Below are 18,342 nucleotides of genomic sequence, written 5' to 3' on the forward strand. Positions count from 1 at the left end.
AACAAGAACTTTTAATAGCTCTAAGAAATAGAGCTAAGAAAAGAACCAGAAAGTTGCCTAATACCCATGGAAATAGAAAGGGGCAGAAAAGACTCGATATCCTGAATATTTTCTAGTATTCTCCTTGCCTGGAATGACTGGTACTGTAGGAGGTAGATCTACCCTGGAGACCAGACTGTCAGGTATTAGGCTCATCACTGATGACAAGTTATAATAGTAGTACAATAAAGAATCAGTTTCAAGAAAGACCAGTTAATGCCTTTTATTTACATTTTGGATACCTGTCAAGGAAATTAAATTAAATCAGGCACTATGCCTTAAGGAAACAGAAGTTAGACATAGCCTATGCTCTGGGGTAATACACACCCCCAAAAGATGCTTAGATGATAAGTTAAAAGATTGAAATATATACACAGTTCTCATATATCACTGAGAACCTTCTGGAAAAGAGCCATTCTTTATCACTAACTCACTGAATATTCTGAGCACGTCTCTTTCAATTTTTGTGCCATATTTCTTCTTCATTTTATCTTCTAAGGTCCAGAGAAGATGAAGATGGTGGGACTAGTAAAGTGTGTTGGGGTTCCTCATAAAGGAAGTATTAGAAGAATGTGCTTGGAAGTTAACTTCTTAAAATGCTCCCAAATCCCAAATCAAACAGAATTCACATTAGAAATTTGCTGATTGAGCTCTTACAACAAGAATTCAGCCCTGCACTGTCATCTAATGGCATCCTATCTCTAAAAAAATGTCTACTTTATATTTATTTACTTCTCAGTTTGAATCTTCTTCAAGAGCACATTCTTAATCTCAAACCTCATGTAGAGAATTATTTATTTAGATGTCTCCAAACTGGTTTCTTGGCATAGTTCTTGCATGGTGTGAATAAATTCTTCAGATAAGGTCTTTCGTGACCCACTGTGACGTTCTGACCTTCATTCTTGTCATTCTTCAACAGACCTCATTGAGAGCAGCGTAAATAGTTTTAGAAATATTTTGACTTTTAAACTGTGGCATAGAATCCTGTAGGGCAGATGTTCTTAGTCTACTTGGGGTAATATATTAGTTTGAGAGTTTGATAAAAATATATGGAGTCTTTCCCCAGTAAGCTGTACATATATTCATTTACAAAAAATTCTGTGTGGAATTTCAGGAGATTCATGAAACTCATATTGCCCCTAAGGCCAAAGTTAAGAACCTATATTGTAGGGCAGTACTTGAACTTCGATGTGCATAGGATCACCTTGTAATCGTATTAAAATGCAGATTCTGATTCTTCAGGTTGTGGGTGAGATTCAGAATCTCCATTTTCAATAAGCTCCCAGGTGAGGAGGTGCTTCTGGTCTCAGAGCTCACTTTGAGTGGCAGTTGTATAGAGGACCACAAAGAAGCATTTTTAATGCCTAAAGAAAACAAACCCATGATTTGGGTTTCCTACTGATTCTTCATGAATATGGCTTAAAGTTTGCCAGCAATGAGTGTAGTACTTGAGGAGAAAGTTATATTTCAGTAATCAGTTGCTTATAATAGATTACCATTATTGTTTTTGAGATTTTGATTTAACTTACTTTACATATTTTTTATTCTCTGAAGAACTTTTTACCATTTCTTATGCATTGAATGGAATTGGAAGTTGACTTCTTAAAATGCTCCCGAAGTATACTTAAATCATTCTTTAAGTCAAATGATATTTTTAGGTTATTTACTATGTCTTTGGCTTGATGATACTTAATAGTGTTACCAATGTTGTTAATAGTAATGGGCTTCTTGTGATATCCCAAGAAAAGAAATTTTCTGAGACTCAACATGGAAGGATGTGATATTGTAGAAAGCTTTATTTCTGTGGAATCAAACCCGTGAGTTTCCAAGCTTTCATTTTCTGAGACCCAAGAAAGAAGTTACATTTTGCCTTTAGCAGGGCTAAAATCAGAGCCAGTGTCCTGAATTTCCATTCCATGTTTGCACACTCCAGCTAGCATCAGGCTGGTTTAGCTTGTGTTCCCAACTGCAGTCCATTAGTCCATTGCTTGTAGGGTCCACATGGCTGTGGACCGTACAGACGAATACAAGGAAGCAGGAACAAGAGAGCCACAAAAGCACCAAGAGAGCCAGGAGCAACAAGAGTGCCAAGAGAGCATGGACTCCTTTGTTTAGGGGATTATGTATTCCCAAATTTCCACACACTTGCAGTGGCCATGCCCATTCTGGCCAATTATCTCTGTTCCCAGGTGACTGACAGGTATTTTCCCTATGCCACCCTAATCTCACAGTGAATATATCCCCCCTTTGTTCAGTTCCTTCACCCAGTGTTTTGCAGGGAGTAGGCCAGTGGTTCCCTGGGGAGTGTGAAATTGCAGCTTCCTGGTGAAGCTGCCCAAAAGACATGCCTATAATATCTGGCCTTCCCTTTGCTTCTTTCCTGTTATTAACTAGAGGCCTGGTGCACAAAATTCATGCACGGTGGGGTGGGGGATGTGACCCTCAGCCCAGCCTGTACCCTCTCCAATCTGGGACCCCTTGGGGGATGTCCAACTGCTGGTTTAGGCCCAGTCCTGGCAGTCGGACATCCCTCTCACAATCCGGGACTGCTGGCTCCTAACTGCTCACCTGCCTGCCTGCCTGATTGCCCCTAACTGCTCCCCTTCCAGATTGATTGACGTCTAACTACTCTCCTCCTGGCCTGATCGCCCCCAACTGTCCTCCCCTGCCCACTCAATCGCCCCCAACTGCCCTACCCTGCTCGCCTGATTGCCCCAACTGTCCTGCCCTGCTGGCCTGGTCACCCCCAAATGCCCTCCCCTGCTGGCCCGATCTTGCCCCCAACTGCCCTCCCCTGCCAGCTTGATCTTGCCCCCAACTGCCCTCCCCTGCCAGCCATCTTGTGATGATATTTCGGTGGCCATCTTGTGACGGCGTTGTGCATGGGCCTCGCATGATGCCACCTAGGCTTTCATTATATAAGACACCTAGATAATCACTATGGTATCATTAGGAGACCATAGAATGAAATGGTAGGAAATCCCAAATATCTAGAATATAACTTTGCACAAGGTTAGCATGTAGTTAATACGTTGTTAATTTGAAATCAAGTTTGTGTCAGAGATGTTAAAAACTAGGAACTGTGGATGAAATTACAATAGTAAATTGTCATTTTGGATGAAAAACAATCTCATATGTTGAACCATCTCACATTTGAAAGAGTTAGTCTCTCTTTTTTTTTTTTTAAATATTTTTTTTTTTTGATTTTTTTTTTTTTTTTTTTTTTTACAGAGAGGAAGGGAGAGAGATAAAGAGTTAGAAACATCGATGAGAGAGAGACATCGATCAGCTGCCTCCTGCACATCTCCTACTGGGGATGTGCCCACAACCCAGGTACATGCCCTTGACCGGAATCGAACCTGGGACCTTTCAGTCCGCAGGCTGATGCTCTATCCACTGAGCCAAACCGGTTTCGGCAAGAAAGAATTAGTCTCTTGATTGCTGATAAGTGTTGCAGAAAAAGTATTCTCCCATAAAACTATCTGTTTCATGTTTGTCTAAGCTAATGATAGGGTCACCTTAAGTAAGATAAGGGTTTTTTAATTTTTATTTTTTCATCTGATATAATAAAGTTGAACTTTATAAACTGCTGATATTTGACCATTTTTGATTCATGACTTATTGATTTTTAATGGAAATATATATGATTTCAGGAATTTGGTTTGAATCTCTATGTCATCCTATGGTATATGCAGATGTAATTGCTCTTCTGTAAATGTCTAGATAGGACTTAAAATATTTTAGAAGTAGCAAATACTTTAGATTGAGAATGTATTTATGGATCTAGATTCATCAAGAATGTTATTTTTGAGATATTTTAAGGTAAAATACAAAGAACCCCATAAGGTGATTTGTAAGAAGAAGGACGTAATACCTACTGAGGGTAAGGTTATTGTGAGGATTGACTGGAATAATGTGTATAAAGCTCTTTTCACTGTACTTGGGACACACAATATCTATAACAATAAAAGAGTAATATGCTAATTAGACCAGATGTCCTTCTGGACATCTTTTCAGATGACCTTCTGGATGAAGCCAGGGCTGGGAGGGAAGCCCGGGTCCCAGGTGCCAGAAGGAAGCTGGTGCCGGCAGCCAGGGGAAGGAAGGCCTACTTTTGCACGAATTTCGTGCATCAGGCCTCTAGTTATATAATAATTACTAGTTAGGCATTATGTCTGTGTGCTGTGTTTGGAGAATAAAGTTTAAAACTTGATACAGGTTTTGATAATGTATATTTGTATGGACTTATAAACACCATCTTCTGTAAACAACAACAAAAAATACCGAAATAAAGCAGTATTGAGTAAGAAATCGTTTGAAAAAGCAGGGCCTATAATTTCTTCTTTGTTTTTAGGTTCCTTCAGAGCTTCTGCATTATTAGAACATGGCATTGTAACACACCTAAGGCACATATTTATTCTAGTTTGTATCTCTTTATTTGTTTACACACTTGCAGAGAGCAGTGGTCAGCATGTTATTCACATGACTCTTTATGTAGTAAGGATCAAAAGCTCAATGTGATTAAATGATCCACCTCAGGTTTAGCTCTCAATATTTTTGTGCCTCTTTTGAAATATGGAATTAGCAGATGGAATTGCTCATTTAAATACAGATGGCATGTAATATAAAGCTTTTTGAGGTGTCTTAATGGTTATTGTAGGTACTTATTTTGAGGTAACAGTATGCATTTGTTTGCTACGGTTGCCATAACAAAACACGCACAGATTGTATGACCTAAATAACAGACATTTGCTTTCTCACAGTTCTGGAGGCTGGAAGTCCCAAGATCAAAGTGCCAGTGGCATTAGTTTCTCCTTGGCTTGCAGATGGCTACCATCTTGCGGTGTCCTCACATGGCTATTCTCTGTGCCTCCTCCTGATGTGACTTCCTCTTTTGATAAGGACACTAGTCCTATTGTATTAGGGCCCCATCTTATGATTTCATTTAACCTTAATTACCTCCTCAAAGGCCCTATCTCCAAATGTAGTCACATTGGATGTTAGGGCTGAAACATATGAATTTTGGGGTTGACACAATTCAGTCTATAACACAGGGTGATTGAAAAGAACAAAATATTTGTACTTAGAAGGTTTAAGTTCTGTCAGCTTTGTGCTTTTGGAGCCAATTATGCCATCTCTCTAAGCATCTCTTTTCTCACCTATAAAAGTGCAAAACAATTTATGTCAACTTGCTTGGGAAGAATTCTAGTTATTAGGATATTTGATCCAAAATTCAAATATTTTCATTTTTTACAAAACTTTCTATTGACAGGAAAGTAACAGAAAACGAGGATCATTTCTCAGGAAGCTGAAGTGAATAAGGATGCCCCAAGAACTTTAGAGTTTAAATCAGAGGTTGCCGATTGGCAGCCCATGGACCAGAAACAATTTACAGAATGGTTGTTGGCTTGCATAGTGCTTAACTTTTAAAAAAAATTAGTTGCCAACTTTTAAAAGTCAATTGAATTCACATAAAAATCTGTATTTCCAGCCTAGGCTCTTTCTAAGCATGGTAGTAATAGACTCGCCCTGAGTAGCAGTGTTGCCACAAGGGATCCGGTTTTCCCACTAAGCCACAACCCGTGTTGTAACTACATATTGGCAATCCCTATTGATTGTCGCATTTATGTTGTTGAAGGAAATATATTATTATTTATACTGACTCTATTTAAAAATGTTGAAATGGAAGATAGACTGACTGGACCACATGTTTGAAAAACAATGATGATAACATAGTCTTTTGTAAAAATAAATAATAGTATATCTATCCAGAGAATGCAATTTAAAATGCTGGCTTATTTCACTTATTCCCAATGCCCACTGCCCCTGTGGGCTTTGAGTTTTTCATTTCTATTCTTGATGAAACTAATCTGTTAAAGCTGATATACAGTGAAATGACAAGTAGATACCCATGCATGCAATTAAATGTCAATAAAAACAGTTTAGAAAGTTGAATGAAATCATTATGGCATGTTTGAGATATATTTTGGGTTTCTTAATCCCATTTGTTGATCTTTTAGGTTTGTTCATTGGCAAAATTATATTATGGCCCATATTGACTTAAGATCTTTAAATTTTTCATTGTAGTGATATTAAAAAGGTTTTGTCATTTTGAAAGTACTTGATTCAATTACAAACATCGATCTGCCTTTCCAGATCTTCTAGAATTTCTCCTTTATATACTCATTGCTTACTCCAACACCACCTTCACTTAGTGCTAAGTTGCTAATAATACCAAGTAGGCACTGTATACCTTTTTTCTCCCCCTTGTCTAAAATATCTAAGTCTGCCTTTCCGTGACTAGTTTATTCTCACCTATCCTGTATTACCTTCTTTACAAAATTATTTTTCTTTTAAAGAGTCTTAAATCTTCAGAAAAGTTACAAGAGTGGTAAGACAAACATCATATTCCCTTTACTTAAATGCTTCACTTACTAAAATTTGACATTTTCTCTCTTTCTCAAACATTTGATTTTGAAAGAGTAAAAAAAAAACATATACCCACTTACCCCACGCAAAGCTAAGCCATTGCAAGTGTCATACTTCATCATATTTGATTCTCAATACAGCCATCTGTAGTTTTCTGAGAATGACATTCTTTCATAACCGCAATACAATGATCACATGCATGAAATGTACCACTTAATATACAACCCATATACTAATTTCTCCAGTTATTCCAATAATGTCTTTTATAGCAGATTTTTTCTTTCATTTTCCCTGCAGCCATATCCAGACAAGTATCACACATTTTATTTAATTTCCATGTCTGTTTATTCTCTTAAGGTACATTTGCACATCCTTGTGATTAGGTTAAGTTTAATTATTTTTGGCAGGAATATTACAGAAGTAATGTTATGTTTTTTTCAGTGCTTCACATCAGGAGGCACACGATAGTCAAGGGGTATCTGTGAGAAAGGGACCTTTCACTCTTTGTAATTCATAAGTGATCGGTGGAGTGATACTTTTAGAGTATGTGACTATCCTGTTCCCTAATAGTTTTTCACTCATTGGTCTTAGAATTCATTGGTGATTCTTTTCTGAATCATATGTTACTATGGTGGTTATGAAGTTGTGATTTTTCTATTTTTGCAATTTCTTTGACAATTAGTTGCATTTTTCTGTAAAGAATAAAATTTTTTTATCTCCCTCCTATATTTTAGTGTTAGTATTGCCACATGGGTTCTTATTTTATATACAGTGTGTTAGATTCCATTCTTGTCTTTCATTTTGATTCTCTAATTATTTTAAATTTGGCCAGTGTGTGTTTCATCCATTATCCTTTGGCATGTCTCCACCAATTTTTTAAATTAAAAATTTTGGGGTGATGTTAGTTAATAAAAGTATATAGGTTTCAAGTGTACAATTCTATAATACATTGTCTGTGTATTGCATTGTGTGTTTACCACTCAAAGTCAAATCTCCTTTTGTCACCATATATTTGATCTCCTTTTTTCTTTTCTATTGCTCTCCCTTTTCCCCTCTGGTAACCACTATACTGTTGTTTGTGTCTATTAATTTTTGTTTTTCTTGTTTGTTCATTTGTTGCTTTCATTTTTTATGTCCTACATATGAGTAAACTCATACGGTTTTTGACTTTTTGGTCTGACATTTCACTTAGCATGATATTCTCAAGATTCATCCATGTTGTTACAAATGGCAGTATTTTATCTTATGGTTGATTAATATTCTATTGTATATATGTACCATATTCTATTTATCCAATCATCTACTGAAGGACACTTGGTTGTTTCCATGTTTTGGCTATTCATGAATAATGCTACAATGGACATAAGGGTGCCTATATCTTTGCAAATAAATGTTTTCAAAAATTTCGAGCAGATATGCAAGAAGGGAGGTTGCTGGGTCATATGATAACTCTATTTTTAATTTTTTATGAACCTCCATACTGTTTTCCATAGTAGCTGTACCAGTTTACATTCCCACCAGCAGTGACTGAGGGCTCCTTTTTCTCCACAATCTCCCCAACACTTGTTATTACTTGTTGGTAATAACCATTCTAACAGGTGTGAGGTGGTATCTCATTGTAATTTTGATTTGCATTTCCCTAATAGCTTCCATCGACTTTTGAGCAATTCCTTTTTTGCTCAAGATGCTCTTGGTTCACTTCAGGTTTGGCCTCAGCCCTAGACTCCGCTATTTCTTCAAAGAGCTCTTTTCCTTCTGCTGGAGAATGATATTTAGAAACTGAGATGTGGGCATTAGGTATGTTCCTCTGTGGACAGAGCTAAGAAATACGCATACCACACCAACATAGGCAGTTTTATAAATCATGAGCTAAAACTGATGCTTCTAATTTCAACCTGATATCATAGGTAATATTTTTTTCCTATTCTAGATTTGTATTTCTAAGAATTCTGGTTTCCAGAGTATCTATATATTTATTTATTTGCAATAGTTCTATCCCGAATTGCTTTGCAAATGTTACCAAAAGCAGTAAATTTATTAATTTTGAGATTTTTTTTCAGTTCTTTTAATCCTACAATATGACCCAGTGATGTATACTTCAGACTATTTTGTTCAAATGTTTCTTGGCTATTTTTTTCTTCAGTGTGATTGTTGCTAAATAGGTATATAATTAAAGTTCCCTTATCTTTATTATTTTTGACTGTAAAATATGAACATGGTTCAAAAGGCAAAAGTATATAAGAAGATATATTCAATGAAATCCCTTTCTCCTCTTTATCCCTTCCACCCTGTTCCTACTCATCCTTTGTAAGTAATCAGTATCCTTTGCATGTGTGTATCACTTTACAGAACAATACTATTAATAGCATAATACATATATTTTTTTGTATTTTCTTTTTTTTAAAATTTTATTGAGGTGACAAGTCAACATGAACATATAGGTTTCATGTGTGGATTACTAATTTACAAAATCTGTATATAGGACCATGTGCCCACCACCCAAAGTCAAATCTCCTCCTGTCATCTCATATTAGGACCCCCTTCTTCCCTTACCCTCCTCCCTCTGGCAACCACCACACTGCTGTTTGTGTTCACAAGTCTCAGTGTTATATTCCACATATGAGTGAAATCATATAGTTCTTAGCTTTTTCTGTTTGACTTATTTCACTTTGCATAATGTTCTCAAGGTCCATCCATGTTGTTGTAAATGATGCTATTTCATCCTTTCTTATGGCCGTGCAGTACTCCATTGTGTATATGTACCACGTCTTCTTTATCCAGTCTTCTATTGCAGGGCACTTTGGCTGCTTCCAACTCTTGGCCACCGTGAATAATGCTGCAATGAACATAGGGATGCATATATCTTTGCATATAAGTGATTTTGAGTTTTTTGGGTATTTTCTTTTATCCTGAAAATATATCCACATTAGTTCATAGAAATCTTTCTCATTTTACTTTTACTGCTAGATAGAACTTCATTAATTGAACGTACTTATGGTTCATTCAGCCAATCTCCTATTTGTGGGTGTTTAATGATTTTCAATATTTCCCTATTAAAATATAGTGTTTCAACTACATAATTTCTAGAATTAGCTAAAAATAATACTGACAATACCAGGTATTGGCAGATTGCAAAGCAACCAGAATTCTTATGTATTCATTAAAAATGCAAAACAGTGTAGATACTTTGGAAAACAGTCGGTAGTATATTATAAAGTTGAATATACACTTATCATATATATGTGTATATACGCACACACACAAACACACACACACAGTGGGGCCTTGACTTACGAGTTTAATTCATTCCGTGACGGAGCTCGTAACTCAAATTACTCATATGTCAAATCAAAAAGTGAACGAGTGAGACACGTGATGCTGGGCTGATGTTGTGGCATTCACTGTGACGTTCGCTGGGCCAACTAGCGGTGGGGTATCTGAAGCTGGCTCGTAACCCGAATTTTAGCTTGCAACTCAAAGCAAAAAATCGGCCGAGAGACGGCTTGCATCTCGAAAAACTCGTTAGTGTGGACACTCATAAGTCAAGGCCCCACTGTATATGATCCAGCAATCTCACTCCTAGGTATTTACCCATTATGTTCACACAAAAACCCATACCTGAATGTTTTATTCATTCTTACAATGCTAGAAAGTAGAAACAACCCAAGTCCTTCAGTAGTCGAGGGAATAAATGAACTGTGGTATATCCATAACTGGAATATCATTCTGAAATAAAAAGAAAAGAGCTATAGACACATGAAACAACACAGGCTCATCTGTGTTGGACCTCAAATGCAGTATGATAAATGAAAGAAACCAGATTCAAAGGCTGCATACCATCTGAGTCTATTTATATGACACTCCTAAAAAGGGAGAACTCCAGGGATATAAAATGGGTCAGTGTTTGCCGAGGTCTGGGTGTCAGGGAACAATTTAAGTATAAAGGAGCATGAGGGAGTTTTTGCAGGTGTTGGAATTTTTAAAATCTAGATTTTGATGATGATGATAGGAATATAAGGATTTGTCAGAACTAATTGAATTGTTCACTAGAAAGGGTACATTGTACTGTATGTAAAACACCCTAAAACTTTAAAAAAAAATTCAAAATAAGCCCCATAACCTGAGAATTGTTTTCCATTTAGTCAGAGGTGTGTGTTCAGGGTCGGTTCCTAGGAGCAGGGAGGTTGATTCAGGGGGTAAATGCACGTGTAGTTTTGTTAGATAATGCCAGGTTTTGCTCCATAGAGGTTGTACCATTTCCTAAATCTCCGCTCTGCAGCAATGTAAGAGGTGCCTATTTCCTGACAGCTCCTTTAGAGAGAGTATTTTGTTAAGTTTTGAATTTTTGCCAATTGCATAGATAAAAAATGGTATCTTTGTATATTTTTATTTTGTAAAATTTTTATTGTTTTTCCTATTACTCTGGGTGAAATTTAGTATCTTATAAGTTTGAAGGCTATTTATATTATTATTTTTCCCCTGTATTTTTTCTGCTCATGTATTTTGTCCAATTTTCTAATGATTTTGTTTTATTCCTTCAATTTTAATGAGTTCTTTATATATTAGGGATATTAGTTCTTTACCTATAATATCATAACATTATTTTTTATTATTTGGATTACCTTAATTTTTCCTCCTCTCAGAACTTTTATACTTAATACCATATTTAGTGCTAAATTATCTTTTTTTCCTAACAGTTTACAATTTCTTAGACTGTTGTTAAATAAAAACCAGTTGAATTCTCCGCACCCCTCACCCCCACCCTCCAGTGTTTAGCTTCAAGAAAAGAATTCTTGAGGGATTATCTTTCGATTTTGGTAACAAAATTCTTTGCAGTGTCTCAGTAAAGAGAAATGGTGATTTTTTTTTTCTTATTCTATGCAGCTTAGTGCAAACACTTGAATAAATGAAGTGGTAATCTCTGTAGGGATTTCTCAGGAAGAATCCTAATAATTTGTGAGAAGCTCTATAGCAAAATCTGGTACTTTTGGGCTAGGGCTCTGCTCAGGGTATTAGAAAATCCTTTAGAATTTTGTTACTTGCAGTCCCTTAGAATCCCAGGCCCCTAGTTTGTGGGTCTGTTGTTGGTGTTCAGTCCAGCTCTATGAAAGCTTATGTCCAAATTAATTCTATCCTTCTTTTCTCTGAAGTTTTGGAAGCAAAGTAGGACAGAAAAGTACACTGGTGAAAAATGTTTGCCAGGTATTTCCTGGCTTCCAGACATAATATGGGCAGTCGGAATTGATCCTCTAAATGCAAAGGCAATGCCCCTTCAGCTAATCATTTGTTGTTGTCTCCCTTCAGAAAGATGCCTGGTACATTTTAATGACTTGAGATCCAACTAATGCTCAGAAATGTGCACCCAGAAACTGTTTTGTGTAAAGTGGTAATCAAAAGTATTTTCAAGAAGGAGAATGGCTCAAGTAATTAGTGAGAAGCAGTCGAAATTCCTTGCAAACTTCTGTCATACTCTTTTTGGATGATCTACCTACTTTGAAAGATTTCATAAGAGAAAAATAAATGGTGTGTGTGTCTCCTGGGACAGCTGTGCGAACAACAGGGCTAGAGCGCACTAATGCATTTCTGTTTTCATGCACTATCTTTCTCAGCAGCGGAGGTAAATTTCTCAGTACATTGGCTTCTACTCTTGAGTGGAAGGCGGCAAGCAATCTTTTCTTGTAGTCTGTTCTTCCCTAATGGTATGCTTGCCCAGTAATAAAGCAGGTAGATTTATCCGGTTGTTACCTGTGGAGACTTTTTTTCCCTACCTCATTCACTAGTGAGTCTTTTAACATAGTAGAAATAGCTCCTTTTTTTGGGGGACGGGGGTGTTAAAAATATTAAATGAATTTATCTGTTTAACACTTAAGTGCCATTATTTATTTTAAAATCAAAATATCCTTTTTTCTTTAATAAGTTAAATCATTTTCTTTATTCTGTATGAGAGGAACTTACCCATTAACCTTTAAATTTTCAGAGGCTTGGACCTGAACTAAGATACTATTAAAAAAGAAAAACACCATAAAAGTCAGATCCTGGTCTTTTGCAAGAATTTTCATAATTAAACGTTCACGTTTCTTTTCCAGTATTCCCATTTCTACTTGAATTTTTTTTTTGAATCCTCACCCACAGATATGCTCTTATTGATGAGAGAGAGAGAGAGAGAGAGAGAGAGATGGATTGGTTGCCTCCCATACACCCCCCTGACCAGGGATTGAACCCACAACCTTCTTGGTGTATGGGATGAAGCTCCAAACAACTGAGCCACCAGGCCAGGGCTCTAGTTGTAATTTTTATATCTTCCTCAAAATATATTGTCTGAAGAGGCTTATAAGACTATTTTTTTCAGTGTGCCTTTCATTACCTCTATTTGTAAATTTACTTTCTTACTTTAGAGCTTCTTTTGTATACAGACTCTTTTTAGTCATCTGTATAGTGGCAAAATTTGTTTGCTAGCTGATGTATCGATAGGATACAAGGCTATTTAACAACAAATATTTTTTCAGACAGTAATTAAGAATTATTGCCTTAAATATCAAAAAATTTCAAAAGAAAATTTCTATATGTGATATGGCACCAGAGTTAAGTTAGGGTTTTTCAAAATGCTGACACGCTGAGCTCAAAAGGTTCGCCATCATTGCTGTAGATTGAATTTTGAGGAAAGAATTTGAAACTAAATTTTATTGTATATATTTTCAGCCATTATTTCCCTGGATCATGATGCTATAAGGAATTTCTCCATAGTTAATTCTACTTTGTAAATATACTATTTTAGCAAATTGTTGGCCATTCTCATTGTTTTCCAGCTCTGGTATTGTGAATTATTCTTTGCCAGCTTTATTTATGTATATCTCTATATAAGAAGAGAAACATCCTTGAGTTCTGTTTAATGTACATTCCAATGTAGCGACCACTGAAAACAAAATATATTTCTTAGCATTCCTCAGTTTCAGGTTAATTCCAACAGTCACACCAGGGAATCGCTAATGTAATTTATTTAGTTTTGCCTATTTTGGACTTCATGTAAATGGAATTTTATACCGTGGACTCATTTTTTATACCTCCTTTCATTAAATATGATTTTAAGAGTAAAAAAAAAAAAAAAAAGAATTATTGCCTTGATGGAAGCTGTTAATATTTATCCATATAAATGTAAAAGTTATTTGTATGATAACTATTAGTCATATAAATTATTACCTAGTGATACATGATCTCTAAAAGCTATGTGATTGTGTAATTGTAGAATGTAGTAGTTTCCTTCCTTATATCTATGTCTGAATGTTGTAGTCCAGTCACCCCTAAAGTCTCTCACTAAGATATTACTTTAATATATTAGTTTATATAATTTATAATGTGCTCTGAGGCATCGATTTCTTAGTTACAGAATCTAACATCTTATTTTTTGCTTCTCTGATAATATAGAGGTTTGAGCTGATAGAAGCTACTAATGCTCTCCATTCAGAAACTATATAGGGAATTAGCTGCTGTCCTTGGTGTTGAAATTATGTTGTGTGAATTCATAAGGAAAGGAATTAGTTAAAAAAGCAGAATAATCTTGACTATACTATTTGTGGCTGCGGTTGATATCTTCCTGGATCTATTTGAACTAGAAACATGCAGACTCCAGTATCTTAATGTCTTGAGTTCCTGACTGCCAGGCAGAGGAAATGTTTAACTATTTTAATCATGTTTCTGTATCTCAGAAAGAAAGCCCTTATGAGAGGAAATGACAACGTCCTACCACAAAGTTATCTCTTATCAGTTATAGCCTCAGTCAATAATGATTTGTCAAACTTGGACATGTGTAAAATGCAAGGGCCGTGTGATTTACTTTGGAAAGGAAAAATTAGATGAAGCTGATAACAACAGAGTCATGGCTTTTGTTAGGAGACAGAACCATTAGACAGCCATTGTTAGCTTAGGAAAGTGTCCTTGGACCCCTCCCTCTGCCCAGCTGAAACCTAACCCCCCTTGAATCATTCCTGGGACTTGAGGGAAGGGAGGGGCACAGGAGGGGAAGAAGAATGAAGACAGCTTTGACAGAGATTTAGCATTTTAAATGGGGAGCAAAAGGTGGCCCTTAAAACAGACCTGTTTACGTGAGTCAGAAAAACTGCCTTTTGTTCTCTTCTCCACCCCCATTTATTTAGATTTTTGAAAGTTCATTTCTTATCCTTCCAAACATGTGGCATTCCTTCACGTATAGTGCAGGTTGCTCTCTTCCTCTGCCTTCCCCGAGATGTGATTCTTTTTCATTAGTGAAAGTAGGGAAAACACCTCTCGCTCAGAGCAACGTGAGTCAGTGCATGCTTTACATACCTTTCTCCTACACTCTGCTCGGTTTTTCACAGAAGGAAGCAAAATGATTTCTACATAGTAGGCTATTTTGAAGTTGAGGTAAAGTTTGTGAACTGAAACCCCGTTTTGCTCCAACTTTTCTTGTCTAAATTTTTGTCTAGATCTTTTCTTGTCTGGATTTCAAAGCAGGCAGTCATGTGCGTGGGAGGTCTTAACTGGATTATGGTTTCAGAGCTAAGAATTAGCCAATATTTCCAGATCAGGACACTTAGCAGTTTGAAGTTGAGTGTGATGATGTCAAGACAGCCTCACAGAAAATGGTTTTTGTTGTAAAAATTTGCTGGAGACGACAGGAAAGACCTTTTTTGTCTTCTCTGTGTATGTCCCAGGTAAACCAGTCTTATTATCTCACTAATTAGTAAGGGGCCCCATTAGCTTATTCATTACAGATTTGTAGAGAAACTGTCTCCTAATGTGGATATCCTATGTAATAATCCTATATAATAAGAGGCTAATATGCAAATAGACCGAATGGGGGAACAACTGAAAAACTGAACAACCGGTCACTATGATGCGCGTTGACCACCAGGGGAATATGGTGGGTGCTGGCTGCAGTGGGATGGTGGAAGTCAGCAGGGGCACCAGACCAAGGTGGGGCGTGGTAGCTGTCATTGGGTCGAGCCTCTGGTGGATACTGAAAATTCTCTGCTCCTGCGCGCTGCAGTCCTGCCCAGCACTTGCACCTGTTGCTGGCAGCTGGTGCAAGCAGCGCTGACACTGTCAGCGCGTGGGAACATGACAGCGGGAGCTGGGCTACTGGCAGATGGGACTGGGGGCCACAGTGGGAGGGGCCAGAGGGGGGCGTGGACAATGGGCCGAGACCCGCTCCTGTGCCCACCACAGCCTCATGACCCACAGTTCCTTTCAAGGTGTATGAATTCATGCACTGGGCCCTAGTTTATTCTATAAAGATGGGTCCTGCATGTGAAAGGGCCAAGGCTCTATCTGAAGAATGCTTGAAGCAGTTTCCTTTTGTATAAAACTATAGGTCTGAGGCAAAGCAAAACAAAAGGAATAAATTGCACAAAGAACATATAAACAAGGTTGTGATTGAATTTTTTATTCAAAATTAGGTAAGGAAATATCCTTAACTTTTTGTAAATCTGTAATAATAAAAGAGTAATATGCTAATTAGACCAGACATCCTTCCAGACAACCTTCCGGACAAAGCCGGGGCTGCAGCTGTGGGATGGAGGCTGCTGCCGCAGCTGTGAAGGCCTTCTCTTGCACTAATTTCATGCATCGGGCCTCTAGTATATTTATAATAAATAATTTTGTAATAATTTATTCTAAATCATTTCCTATACCAGCCGTGGGCAAACTACGGCCCGTGGGCCGGATCCAGCCCGTTGAAATGAATAAAACTATTGAAAAAAAAGACCGTACCCTTTTATGTAATGATGTTTACTTTGAATTTATATTAGTTCACACAAACACTCCATCCATGCTTTTGTTCCGGCCCTCCGGTCCAGTTTAAGAACCCAATGTGGCCCTCGAGTCAAAAAGTTTGCCCACCCCTGTCCTATACAGATCAAGTTTCTTTTTAATGTTTCTTGTCTTTTTTTTCACATGCATGTTTAATTTTTATGTAGTGTAAATACTATTATAAATTTGATTTTATCAAGTTTTTCTAGTTTTCCTTTTTTTTGAGATTGTGTTTTGCTTAGCTGTAGTTTTCACTGGTAGGGTCTGGTTTTCTGGAAAGACAAATTTCCTTCAGATCTCCACTTTTCAGTCAAAGATGCTTTAATGTGGTCATTTCTAGTAAAAGTGCCCCAATGGTCACTTGTTGCTTCATTTTGTGTTAAGATGTGCTTTTGAATCTTACTTTTTCTTTAACTACATGTCCCCATGTATCTGTAAATTTTTTTCTCAGTAATGCTGCTTGGGCCATAATGTAGGATCTGGAGCACCTTACTAGTAATCTTTGAATTCATATAAAAGTTTGTTTGAGTGCTTACAGAGTACACAGCACTATGAGATTCTTAAACATGGAGATGTAATCTCTGCCTTCATGGATGCAAGCAAATGAACAAAATTGTCAATAAATTTGAACTGATAAACATAGAAGTGCTTATATCCTGATCAATCATATATTTACCAGTGTTACAGTAAAAACTTCAGCTAGGTCTTTAAAAAATATTTCTTATGTTATTTTGTCTTTTATGCTTTATTTTGTTTTGTTTAATATTTACTTTCATAGTCTCCTTTTATTCTTACTAAATTTCTATGAGTCAACTGGTAGTTTCTTTTTTAGTTGAAGAAATTAAGGCCAAAGTAAATTGTGATTTACTTTTGTCAGGTCACATAACAAATCAGTTTTAGCACTGCGACTCTACTCCAGTTCTTACCTGATGTTTTCTGTTTTACTTTCTCTTTTGATGTACAGGTTTAATCTCTAGGCGTTGTTCATTGGCTGGTATTACTTCTAGGTTTGGCTTTTTCATTCTCCATCTTATTTTTTATATGATCGCCCCTCTCTTCTCCCTAGCATATTTCCGTATCTTTTCCTTACAGTGAGTAGTAAAAATGAATGCAGTTGCTATTCATAGCTTTGTTTGAATATTTTGTGACAATCTGATTGTTTTGCAGGTACCTGGGACCCAAGATTTGGTGGATTTCTCTCCTGTTTATCGATGTCTACACATATATTCTGTCCTGGTGAGTGTTTATCTGGCTTTGCCTAATAAAGATACATATTGAATTCAAACTCTGCTTTCTCATTTTTGATATTTTTCTGTTTATTAAGAGTAAGGACAGAAAACTATTACTTAAGGAGTATTAATTATAAAAAATCTTTTTTTCTTGGTCCTTTTATGGTTGCCATATAATATGCCTTAGCTAGTAACATTAATTTCTATGTCAACCTGTTTGTAGATTATACCTAAAAATAGTTACATGTTCAGATTTCAGTTCTTAATTTAATAATGTAGTTATTTAAATAACAATAGTCTATATTTACATATTACATTAGTATGTGTAAAAACTTTTTTATTCCTGATGACAGTTTTTCCTTTTGTCATACAAAGCATATGGAAAGGGAGGAAATTTTATAGGTGTGAATGGTATTCTAATAAATGAATTAGAATTTATCTCCATCTGTACACCTATATGCAGACACACAGATATATACAAAGTCAGTAAAAAAAATTAAACTATGAAGTTAAAGTATCATGAAAGACAAATTGATGAGAGAAGCCCATTATTGATAATTTTTATAGCAAAGTTCAGTGAAGCTTCTATCATGGTTGTTTTTAATACCATTTTAAGCAAAATAAGTTTGAGTGTATCTTATTGCCCAGTGCAGTCTGTTATTCATTTTCTTTCTTCATGTATTTAATGTATTGTCACTAGGCCATTACTGCAGATAGTTTGGGATTGGTCTGTGGATTTAAAAAATATGTATTTATTTTTATTGATTTCAGAGAGGAAGGGAGAGGGAGAGACAGTTAGAAACATTAATGATGACCGAGAATCATTGACTGGCTGCCTCCTTCATGCCCCCAACTGGGTATC

General features: G+C 36.5%; 1 protein-coding gene across 5 annotated transcripts in view; it reads left to right on the plus strand.

Moving 5' to 3' along the window:
- Positions 1-18,342, plus strand: part of EXOC6B (exocyst complex component 6B) — a 521,374-nt gene that overhangs the window by 212,694 nt on the left and 290,338 nt on the right. For all 5 annotated transcript variants that reach the window (XM_006775280.2, XM_006775278.2, XM_006775279.2 and 2 more), the window contains one exon: positions 17,419-17,487. In XM_006775280.2, the coding sequence (XP_006775343.1) occupies positions 17,419-17,487 (69 nt within the window). The remainder of the gene's footprint in view (positions 1-17,418; positions 17,488-18,342) is intronic.

The sequence above is a fragment of the Myotis davidii genome, unplaced genomic scaffold (genome assembly GCF_000327345.1).
Source record: "Myotis davidii unplaced genomic scaffold, ASM32734v1 scaffold247, whole genome shotgun sequence".
Classification (NCBI taxonomy): domain Eukaryota; kingdom Metazoa; phylum Chordata; class Mammalia; order Chiroptera; family Vespertilionidae; genus Myotis; species Myotis davidii.